This window comes from Semicossyphus pulcher, unplaced genomic scaffold (genome assembly GCF_022749685.1).
Source record: "Semicossyphus pulcher isolate SPU_LCO1_2020_fin unplaced genomic scaffold, fSemPul1.0.p SCAF_6, whole genome shotgun sequence".
Taxonomy (NCBI): Eukaryota; Metazoa; Chordata; class Actinopteri; order Labriformes; family Labridae; genus Semicossyphus; species Semicossyphus pulcher.
The window spans coordinates 6,757,788-6,769,941 of record NW_027211737.1 but is presented as its reverse complement, the minus strand read 5'-3'; the positions used below and the strand labels follow the sequence as shown (position 1 = coordinate 6,769,941).

The 12,154-nt window shown below is 40.9% G+C and overlaps 2 protein-coding genes across 2 annotated transcripts; both read right to left on the bottom strand.

Annotated features, from left to right (window-relative positions):
- Positions 1 to 47: 47 nt before the first annotated feature.
- On the bottom strand, positions 48 to 2,503 carry LOC138609871 (nuclear factor 7, brain-like). Its single transcript, XM_069682543.1, has one exon. The coding sequence runs from the start codon at positions 2,501 to 2,503 to the stop codon at positions 1,076 to 1,078; it is 1,428 nt and encodes a 475-aa protein (XP_069538644.1). The 3' UTR covers positions 48 to 1,075.
- Positions 2,504 to 9,699: 7,196 nt separating this feature from the next.
- Positions 9,700 to 12,154, bottom strand: LOC138610668 (nuclear factor 7, brain-like). Its single transcript, XM_069683467.1, has one exon. It carries the CDS (start codon positions 12,152 to 12,154, stop codon positions 10,727 to 10,729), a length of 1,428 nt encoding a protein of 475 aa, XP_069539568.1. The 3' UTR covers positions 9,700 to 10,726.

The following is a 12,154-nucleotide window of genomic DNA, read 5'->3' as shown; positions in this document are numbered from 1 at the left end:
TTGCACAAACAATCAACAGATTCATTGATGACAGAAAAAATGGCTTCAGCTCTAATTCTCACAATGAAGTCAATATTTGATGGATTGAAACATTTTTCTTACATTTTTTAGATTCTCTCATTTTGACTGAACCTGAAACAGAAACACTCGATCACAATCAGCTTTCTCCACCAGGTATGTACACATACAAGGAGTTTGACTCCGGTGTAACTTGGCTCTCTCTGTACAAGCATTAAACATGAAGTATTCAACTGAAAGCTACACGCCTAAGAGCGCAGCGCCGAGGCTGCCGTCCGCGGCGCCATCTTGGATTGAGACTGTACAAACTGTGTCCGACGTTATCGAACATTTTCTGCAGACATTTCTAAAGTTAAAGAAACAAAAGAGGAAACAAGTTGAGTTTATCTGGATAAAAGTCAAATAATCAAACAAACATGTCCGAGCTGCATTTTATGACAAACATATTCAAATAACGGCTGAATTATTACATCAAGATTCACTGTTTGGTCCATTTGATCAAAGCAAACGTTCAAAAAGTTTCAATGTTGTAACAGAAATTAATGTAAGAAAATTAAAAGATGAACAGTCATTTTAAAATATGAAAAATAAACACGGTCAGACGAGACTTTCTCTGGTTATTTGATTTCAAATGAAACAATATGTGAAATAAAAAGAGATGAATGCAAACTTCAAACTCTTCCTCACTCCTGTAAAAAATCTAAGTGAATAAAATGATTCCAATAAATGTGAATCATCAGTTCTTGCAGCATGTTAAAGCCATAAACAGCATTTTGTCCAAACGGCTTCACAAACATAATAAATCCTACATGTTTGCTTTGGTGTCTCATTCTGTGCTTTGCTTCTATTTTCTATATGAAACAATAAGTGAACAATCTGAGCCACCATGTCATTTACTGAAAGAGACAACATGTGATTTTTCTACATCTCCTTCATGTTCATTTCAATCAAATGATTGTCACCTTTAAAGAACTGAAATTGTCTGTAACTGACAGGAAACCTCCACCGTTATAAAAACATGAATGAATCACTCAGACCTCACCGCCCTCCATGAACATCACAGAGGAATCTCACTGTGACGGATTCTGACATCAGCTGTTTTAGCATCACCAGCTGCTGCAACACTGAAATATGCGAAGAGTTTCTCAGTGAAAGTGTCTCTGTGAGTGTAGATGTGAGTCATGTCTTCAGGGTCGTAGAAGGACACCTCCCCCCTGTCATAGTCCAGCTGGACTCTGATCCTCTGGAGACTCTTCTTCACTGTGACAGTCTCACCAAGACCATTAAAGTATTTTCCATCACCATGCCATAAACACCAGATTCCATATTTAGGTGAAGCAAATACCTTTCCCTTCCTGTCAGCTGACTCTTTAGCCAAACCCAAAGTCCAGTCAGGATGGTCTCCCACCTCCACCTCCCAGCTGTGTGTCCCTGAGCTGAAGCCCTCAGAGCCCAGAACAGTGGGATACTTAGTGTGTCTCTCTGGATTATCAGGAAGCTGCTGATATGTATCTCCATGTCTCACACTGGTCAGATCATCAGACAGATGGAGCCAGGGGTATGCAGTGTTTGGGTCCAGAATGACAGGACTGAAGTGGACTCTGTCCTTCATCTTCTCCCAGACTCTGAAGGACAGGTTGCCCAGGTGTTTGGCCACATCTATCAGCGCTCCTGAGACCAGCTGTGGATCTGACTCTGAGCACTGGACTCTGGCTCTGGTCTGAGTGTGTTTATAACTGCTGAGGAAGGGCACGTTGTGTTTCTGCAGCTCTTCTTCTACAGCAGAGATACTGTCTGACAGAGAGGAGATCTGCTCCTGAATCCTCTTCATCTCTCTGCTGACAGTCTTCCTCTTCTGCTCCTCTTCCTCCCTCAGAGCTGCCAGTCTGGACTCCTCTTCCTCTTTCAGGAACTGGTGGAGCTTGTTGAACTCGCCTCTGATCTGCCTCTCTGTGGACGACAGCTGCTTCTTGGAGTGTTGAGTCACTTCATTGTATGTTTCCTCCACTTGTTTGTATTTGTCCCTCTTGTCCTGTAGAGACTTTAAGTCAGATTTCAGCTGCTCCTTCAGGTCACTGACTGCTTGTTCTACAGGAACCACCTTGTGACCGACGTGGAGAGAAAACTCACAGACGGGACACACAGCTCTATCTTCATCCTGACAGAACAGTTTAGGCTCTTCTTGATGTTTCGTACACACCACCTCCACCTTCTTCTCTCCTTTTTCTGTCTCAGATAATCCAGCTTTCTGTCTCCCAGCAAACGAGTCAGCCAGATCCTTCAGTGTAAAGTTCACAACCAGGTTATCTTTGGAGCATTTTCTTTTACAAATAGGACAGTTTTTGTTGTTCGCTTGTTCCCAGAACTTTTTCAGGCAGCTTGAACAGAAGCTGTGGTTGCAGCTCAGAGACACAGGATCTCTGAAAGTCTCTGAACACACATGGCAGCTCAGGAAATGTTTAACAAGAGCGATCTTCTCAGCCATTTCTGTTCGTAGTTAAATCGTCTTCAAATGTCGGACTCACCAAGTTACTTTCTGCTCCTTTCAGAGCTTTTTTCAGCCATTCGTTCTCCCTCCAAAATTGTTCTTGATGAAAAACTCCCACAGTGTTCAGGCGACGTGGCTCTGTTTAACAATGTCAGAAGTTACTTTCAATCAACCAACCTCTTTCATTGGTTAATCATTAGTGATAGTAAATGCAGTAATCTGGTTTTATTTATAAAGAACCTGGCAGACTTTCAAGTTGACTTTGAACCCAACTTGTTTCTGCTTCTCTGCTTCCCTCTGTGACGATCTGAACTGAACAGTGAGAAATGTGAAACACTGACAAGAAGGAGAAGAATTAGATTTCTCCAAAATATTGCTGCAGGTTTTTACTTTGTGACAACAAAATATGAGATTACACTGACTGTACATGTAAAGCTAAAGAACACAAAGGATGTGTGTGTGTGTGTGTGTGTGTGTGTTTATAAATGATAGTGATTTGCTCATTTAAGCCTTTCATAAATTCATACGTGAAAACAACTTTAGAAACATTATTTTATTGCTCTGCTGTGTTGCTGATAACAACTCTCACTATCTTTAGACTTTGTGACTTTGTGTTACAGTATGGTTTAATGCCCGACCTTTGAGCTCAATGATTTTATACTTAAACTTCCTTGTGATCAAATTGTTGTAACATAACCGAAGAACAACTGATTTTTTAACACTATTTTTTATTTCATTGCAAAATTCCTCAAAAGTCCCCCGATAATGAAACTAAATATGATAGATATAGCATAATAATAATAATAATAATAATATGAATGATAATAATAATAATAATAACTGTTTAAAACACAGTCTCATTATTTCTCAAAAAACATTAAAATAAATTTGTCCCAGCAGTTTACGTGTGTGGACATTTTCAACCACATTGTACAGTAAGAGCAACATTACATTCATTTCATTCACACGGTTCTGCAGTGATCAGAGCTGTAGCCTCACAGCTAACGTCACTGGTTCACAACAATGACTGTATATATAGATGGACGACACTTCTCCATCTGCTCTCATTGTACAAAATTAAAGCCCAAATAGCCCCCATGATAGGCGCTGCCACGTTGGGATGGTGAAGTCATTTAAAGCCAGAGTTGCGCAGTAGAGAGCGGCAGGTGGAGCCGCCGTAGCCACTTCCGCTAACCCAAACACACACTTAACTTACCGAAAAAGCAGCAAGGATCCCGCTCGTCAGCGTCAGCAGAACAGCTTCTTGTGTTGGTCTGAGGTTAACGTTCACAGGTATATAAACTTCACTGACTGTAGTGATTGTTTTAGTTACGTCTCCTCTCGCCGATCCTCCTCTACTCTGCTAATCAGGAACTGATCGGCTGCAGGAGCCAGATTTGTCAACCGAGCTGTCAATCATCCTTCATACAGCATCAAATAACTAATTAAAAATAAACTTAATACTTAATACTTAATAAAAATTTAAAAATGAACACTTGGATATAAATCAGCATGATAAGAACTAACTTTAATGACAGAAACCATGTTTGGGAAACATTTATTTAACGTGTATTTTGATTCATTGATTTCATAGTTTGACTCATGTCCCATCTGTTAACATGGAGGAGGCGGGCTTTATGACCTATATTGCAGCCAGTCAGCAGGGGGCGATAGAGAGGGTTTGACTTCACTTTTAGGGAGCTGTCATGTCGTCCATCTTTTTATACAGGTTCAAATCCTGGTTCAGACTTAGGGGGCCTTTCTGTGTGCAGTTAGCATGTTGTCCTCTCTCTCCGGCTTCCTCTACATTAGACCTGCTCGTTAGGTCAGTTGGTCTCTTAAGATTGCACGTGAGTTTGAATGGTTATCTGTCTCTCTCTCTGTGTCAGCCCTGTGATTGACTGGCGACCTGTCCAGGGTGTACCCCGCTGGGATCGGCTCCAGACCCCCCAGAGACCCTGGACAGGATAATGATCATGGATGGATGTTCACAACAAGTTAAAGGCAGTCAGTGGAAAACGTTGGTGGAATTGTCCTCACACAAAAGTAACTGAATGTGTGTACATGTACTTTACATGAATAAAACATGTGCAGAATGCATTATTGAACTTTTGTGTCGCAAACATTAGTGAGAGGAAATCAGTTTGGTTAATTAATGATAATAAAAAATCATCAAACAGTCTTCCAGATCATACTGAGCTGATACGTAATTAAAGGAATCATTCATTCAGCTGTATAAACCAATATGTTTGTGCTGGCTTTGTTTCTGTACGTGCAGCACATTTCTCCTGATGACAGTCTGTCAGCCCATCGTGTAGGAACATGGTCCATTTTAATTCTACCCTCATTCCACCTGTCTGACATGTTCCCCTCTCATGTTCACATGTATTTCAGTCAGAGAACTCACGTTGTTTTAGTTTGAAATGTTTATTGCAGCAGAACATAGCTTGTTTTGCGTCTAGGCTCCGACCTCATCACTCCTCGCTGATTTATTTTACATGCAGTAATTGAGGAGTGATGAGATAATATCTTAAACCCCCTATTCGGAGCCTACAGGTGGATGCTGGGGTGGTGGTGGGGCTGAACTAGCTTGCAGGCGTTGCCCCATTTACTGTGATGACTGAGTCATGTTATGAGTCCAGCTGTTGTATTGTTAATGAGTGTAATGATGTGGCTCTGCCTCCTTGTCTGGGGTGGGTGCTGGTAGCTCTCTGTGTGTGTTTTTTTCTCTCTTTGCTGTGTTGCAGATTGCTTGATGATGATTGGACGAAAGCTGATCGCGCCTGTTTTAAAATCGGGCTGTAGAAGTAGACTTCGCCCCGCCTTCTTCCTTCATTCCCAACCCGATCGTAGTGTTGCAGCGTCTTTGAGAGAAGTGGATGATAGCGTCAGTGAGTCTATCAAACTTGTAAATATATATTCAAAATCTGAAGAGCAGTCCTGGTAGTGGTAGGGGAGAGTAGCCGCTTCTTTTTTTCTTCTGTTTTCTGTTAGGGAGTTAGGTAAGAACTTTGTATTTTCTTTATTGAAGTAAGATAATTTGGTTTTAGGTAAGAGGTTCTGTTTGTTGTTTTGTGTCTGATAAAATAAATCAAAGATCGTGGACTGCATATTCGTTTGACTGGTCTTCCTTGGGAGTGAGGAAAAGGAGGGGGTCACCTTTATGTTGCGCTCCGGTCTCCCCTTGGCCGGGTGTAGCATTTCTCATTTATCCATTTATTCCGTTACTCTCTCACGAAACCTTTATTTTCCTGTTCAGGGTGACAGGAGGACTTGAGTTTATGCCCTCATGCATTAGATTAATATTAATCATAGCATTAACAACTGCAAAACAAAATAACAAATGATCACATTTATGGTTTAAAACAATAAATAAATCTTGTTTTAGTGTCTCTGCATTCTTTTAAGGATAACAAATAGTCTAACTTTAGGTTGCAGCGTTCAAAGTGAAACATGAATTAAGTTTAAAAAAACAAATTGTTGAGCATTCCAAGAATTTCTGGATGAGATCAAATGCTCAAGATAAGCCGGACATTATGCTCTGATATTCTTTAGAGAATATCTTATAGAAAAACATGTTGGCTTCTATATTCATAAAAGACATGATGTTTATTAAGATCATTAAGTGTTGCAAAAGTCAGAAATAAACATGGTGAACAATGAAACCTGACACCGACCCGACTTGTCCCTTTCTGTTAAAGTGACAGAGACGCAGAGACGACACACTAACAGTCTGCTCTCTGGTGGACGATTAATGAACAGCAGGTTGATCAGACATGAGGTCCAACTTCCCTCAAATCTCTTTCCTCTTATATCCTCTTTGTCAGTATTTCTGCCATCAGCTGTAAACTCCTTTGGGTCGGAGAAAGAGCAGAAAATCTCTAAAGGTGTCTAAAGTCGCATGAAAGCTTTGGTAACTTTGGAGGAGAGAAAGTATCTTAGCTATTTTCTCTGATCTGTGGATTATTCTTTAACAGCAGGATTAACCAAATCTGTGTCCCTATGAATTATAGATTACAGATCATGACGTCACTTTAATAACCAACAGTGAACATGTTTACCAGCAGATGGTTTCATTTGTTTATTAACAGATTTTTGACAAACTTTTCAGATGAAACGTTTCAAATAAAAAAAGGGAAATGTCATACTCTCTTTGTAATATGTCATGAATAATAATCACTTTGTCAAGTCATTTGTTACACAACCCGAGTCATTTGATCAAATGACATTTTCTCCTAGAACAGTGAAAAGCAATGTAAAGTAATGTGAATGACCCCCTAACACAGTGTGCTTTTGATCTGTGAAATCTACGTTTTAGAATGCTTTTATTTTGATACTTCCTGTTGTCACCGGAACTTCATCCTGAACAATGTTTTGCACGTAACCAAGGACGAGACGAGAAAGACTACACGGTTGTAAACGGAAAGGTAACGGAGAACACGGGGAAAGAAACAAAATATAAAGATAAACAGAGAGAGAAGGATACGAAAAAGGTTTAGCTCCGGTCGAGAGTGGCAACAAGGTAGCCTATGTTTAATGTATTTATTTGTGGCAAGCGATTCCACTGTGTTTTGTGACTTTATGATGCTAACAGAACTTTGACTGTGTCTTCTGTTTGTTTAATTTCTATTTTAGCTCTTACGTTGGTCATAATGTAAGAAGTTCAGCGACGGTCAATAAAAAGGCATTAGACCATCAGTCCCGGCTAACGCTCATTTCCACTGGATGCTACAAGTAAGTGTTTTATTTCTAAATCTAAATCCACAAATAAAGCTCGTGTTAGTGGGAAGGAAACATTTCTTCTTTAAACACAAAAGCACATAAAAGTACAAGAAAATCTTCATTGTAAAGTAACAGAAATGTTCATGGAAAACATGTAAAAAAAACCCCCCAAAACACTCAAAATGACGACAGAGCACCATCAGGCCAGTTTCACAGTCTCTCACTGGCCTCACAGTTTTTTTTTGCCACACCTGCGTCCCTTGCGAAAGGACGCAGAGACGCAGGTGCACAAAACCTGGAGCAACATGTGAGGAGACATTAGGATAAATAGCGTCAGGAATATACACACTGCATGATAAGGGTGGGCAATGTTACAATTGTCTAGTTCGACAAGAGTCATTTCAAATCTTGATTTAAGGATATATTGTGATATCCTGATAAAGTGTTTATGCGTGATCGTGCTAACCAGTCACGGCCCTCCACCTCCGCTATTTCTGGAAAAAGAAGAAATAGCAGCATGTACAGTACAAAGTGTTGTTCTTCTGTTCTTCTTAGTGTGTTTACTCGCCTTGAAGGTCAATATAATAAGATTGACATATTTAACACGAGGGAGGACACAGTGTTACACAGCTGCAGCTAACTAGCAGAGTAGCATTTTGTTTGCATGCAGTCAACAGGACACTTGTTTTTTGGTGTTTTCCTTTTTATTTGGTTTCTCATTTTCTACTGAATGCTGTTCTACTCGACCTTTCTCTGTCTATTTTCTCTGCTTTTAAAGTGCATACAACTATTTAGTCTCAAGATGATCTAATGAAGATGATTACGGTGATTAGGATGATGATATGAAATGCTGTGGCACTATGAGGACGATGACGGTGACGATGAAGATGTGATGAAGTTTATTTTGCACGCTTTTCTACGGAGCTCTGTGTTGTCAGTGCAGAACAGCTGACTTTTGTACGCAGCTGAGGGAACACGAGGAGCGCTTGTTGACCATCAGCACCGAGAGTGAACTGCTGCTTCACTCAGCCTGCGTGTCTCTTATAGCAGCAGCAGCAGCTGAGCTCCAGCAGGGGGCGCACTCACACAGAGCAAAGCACAAACACACACACATGGATGGCAGATTGATGCTTCTAATGTAGCTGCACAATAAGTTGACTTTAGCGTCAAACTGAACAGACGATCCAGTCAGAGACAACAGCAGTTTATCAGTGTAGAAGAAGAAAAAGCCTTTGTTATAATTATTGATTAGAGCTGATCAGTTATGAGCAGAATGAGCGTCCTGATTACAGTTTGACTTGATGATCATGATGTCGATTCATGATTGTTTTCCTCATTGATTATGGGGAACAAAATCCTTCTCCTTTCTTCTTCTTCTACCAGAAACTGTTTGCAGACACTTTTGACTTTCTTCACTAAATCAAATGAACCAACACAGCTGATAAATCAGGATTCTGTGTGACTGATCAAAGCTGAAATCATGCTTGTAAATGATGAATTGTGCTGCTCTTCATATAAACTACAATAAGTGTCCTCCTCTGCTGCCTTCCTGTCAGCTATTTAGTGCAATGAAGAGTTACTGAGATCATGTGGAGCCGCTGTGTTCGCCCTGAACCTCTGCCGTCTTCTTTCTCCAGCCAGTGACTAAGCTGCACTGACAACACTGAGCTGGCTTCTCTTCGTCGGGTGTCTGTCACTCTTTCTCCCATTCCCTCTGTTTCCAACCTCCTTCAATCATTTCTCTGCAGTCGGCTCGTTCTACTTTCCACACGTCTCTTTTTGTCACTTTGGGTTTCTTCTGTATAAAAGTATGAATCCTCTAGTTCTCTGATTCTTGGGATTATTGCTCTGTTCTCTTACGTGCTCCACGTGTTTCTCTAACTTCACAACATGTGTTAAGGTGTTATCAATAAAAGGATCATTTCAATAGAAAAGTCAATCAGTTTCTGTGTTTGCAAACACAAACTATTGCACAACAGCTGTGATTCTTATTGATAGAAGTAAGTCGGGACATGGACGACCTGGTTCAGGTTCAGAGCAGAATATTCACTAAGCAGGTAGAAAACATGAAGTTTAATAGGACATCAAGTGAATCCACAGTTATCCAGTGTGAATCCTGAAGCTCTTCAGTCACAGACTCATGTGCTGATGAGTTGTTTCACATCTAAGTGACAGTTATCATAAAGTCACAGGAACAAACAGCAGCTCCGCCTCCATAAATGTTTAACAAGGATCAAATAAATGCTGCTTTTAAATCCTAAAGATCCAGATTCATGTTGGAGATCAAGATTAGAGTGAGCACTGCGACACGCCTTTAAGATTCAACATCCACGTCTCACAGACAGTCAGAGCTTTGCAGGCCACATTATTAACGCTTATTGTTGGAAATGAGACTTTTTTGTCAGCTGCTTCTGATATTTTATTTGCACAAACAATCAACAGATTCATTGATGACAGAAAAAATGGCTTCAGCTCTAATTCTCACAATGAAGTCAATATTTGATGGATTGAAACATTTTTCTTACATTTTTTAGATTCTCTCATTTTGACTGAACCTGAAACAGAAACACTCGATCACAATCAGCTTTCTCCACCAGGTATGTACACATACAAGGAGTTTGACTCCGGTTTAACTTGGCTCTCTATGTACAAGCATTAAACATGAAGTATTCAACTGAAAGCTACACGCCTAAGAGCGCAGCGCCGAGGCTGCCGTCCGCGGCGCCATCTTGGATTGAGACTGTACAAACTGTGTCCGACGTTATCGAACATTTTCTGCAGACATTTCTAAAGTTAAAGAAACAAAAGAGGAAACAAGTTGAGTTTATCTGGATAAAAGTCAAATAACCAAACAAACATGTCCGATCTGCATTTTATGACAAACATATTCAAATAACGGCTGAATTATTACATCAAGATTCACTGTTTGGTCCATTTGATCAAAGCAAACGTTCAAAAAGTTTCAATGTTGTAACAGAAATTAATGTAAGAAAATTAAAAGATGAACAGTCATTTTAAAATATGAAAAATAAACACGGTCAGACGAGACTTTCTCTGGTTATTTGATTTCAAATGAAACAATATGTGAAATAAAAAGAGATGAATGCAAACTTCAAACTCTTCCTCACTCCTGTAAAAAATCTAAGTGAATAAAATGATTCCAATAAATGTGAATCATCAGTTCTTGCAGCACGTTAAAGCCATAAACAGCATTTTGTCCAAACGGCTTCACAAACATAATAAATCCTACATGTTTGCTTTGGTGTCTCATTCTGTGCTTTGCTTCTATTTTCTATATGAAACAATAAGTGAACAATCTGAGCCACCATGTCATTTACTGAAAGAGACAACATGTGATTTTTCTACATCTCCTTCATGTTCATTTCAATCAAATGATTGTCACCTTTAAAGAACTGAAATTGTCTGTAACTGACAGGAAACCTCCACCGTTATAAAAACATGAATGAATCACTCAGACCTCACCGCCCTCCATGAACATCACAGAGGAATCTCACTGTGACGGATTCTGACATCAGCTGTTTTAGCATCACCAGCTGCTGCAACACCAAAATATGGGAAGAGTTTCTCAGTGAAAGTGTCTCTGTGAGTGCAGATGTGAGTCATGTCTTCAGGGTCGTAGAAGGACACCTCCCCCCTGTCATAGTCCAGCTGGACTCTGATCCTCTGGAGACTCTTCTTCACCGTGACAGTCTTAGAAAGACTATTAGTGTATTTTCCTTTGCGATGTGATAAACACCAGATTCCATATTCTGGTGAAGCACATCTCTCTCCCTTCCTGTCAACTGACTCTTTAGCCAAACCCACATTCCAGTCAGGATGGTCTCCCACCTCCACCTCCCAGCTGTGTGTCCCTGAGCTGAAGCCCTCAGAGCCCAGAACAGTGGGATACTTAGTGTGTCTCTCTGGATTATCAGGAAGCTGCTGATATGTATCTCCATGTCTCACACTGGTCAGATCATCAGACAGATAGAGACAGCGGTGTGCAGTGTTTGGGTCCAGAATGACAGGACTGAAGTGGACTCTGTCCTTCATCTTCTCCAAGACTCTGAAGGACAGGTTGCCCAGGTGTTTGGCCACATCTATCAGCGCTCCTGAGACCAGCTGTGGATCTGACTCTGAGCACTGGACTCTGGCTCTGGTCTGAGTGTGTTTATAACTGCTGAGGAAGGGCACGTTGTGTTTCTGCAGCTCTTCTTCTACAGCAGAGATACTGTCTGACAGAGAGGAGATCTGCTCCTGAATCCTCTTCATCTCTCTGCTGACAGTCTTCCCCTTCTGCTCCTCTTCCTCCCTCAGAGCTGCCAGTCTGGACTCCTCTTCCTCTTTCAGGAACTGGTGGAGCTTGTTGAACTCGCCTCTGATCTGCCTCTCTGTGGACGACAGCTGCTTCTTGGAGTGTTGAGTCACTTCATTGTATGTTTCCTCCGCTTGTTTGTATTTGTCCCTCTTGTCCTGTAGAGACTTTAAGTCAGATTTCAGCTGCTCCTTCAGGTCACTGACTGCTTGTTCTACAGGAATCACCTTGTGAGTCTCATGGTGAGAAGGATCACAGACAGGACACACAGCTCTATCTTCATCCTGACAGAACAGTTTAGGCTCTTCTTGATGTTTCGTACACACCACCTCCACCTTCTTCTCTCCTTTTTCTGTCTCAGATAATCCAGCTTTCTGTCTCCCAGCAAAAGAGTCAGCTAATTCCTTTAGTGCAAAGTCTATAATCAGGTATTCTTTGGAGGATTTCCTTTTACAAGTGGGACAGTTTTTGTTCTTAGTTTGTTCCCAGAAGTTTGTCAGGCAGCTTGAACAGAACCTGTGGTTGCAGCTTAGAGACACAGGATCTCTGAAGGTCTCTGAACACACATGGCAGCTCAGGAAACTTTCAAAAAGAGCAATTTTCTCAGCCAT

Excerpts from the sequence above, each read along its gene's own strand:
- LOC138610668 (XM_069683467.1), bottom strand. The coding sequence starts at position 12,154 with ATGGCTGAGAAAATTGCTCTTTTTGAAAGTTTCCTGAGCTGCCATGTG.
- LOC138609871 (XM_069682543.1), bottom strand. The coding sequence starts at position 2,503 with ATGGCTGAGAAGATCGCTCTTGTTAAACATTTCCTGAGCTGCCATGTG.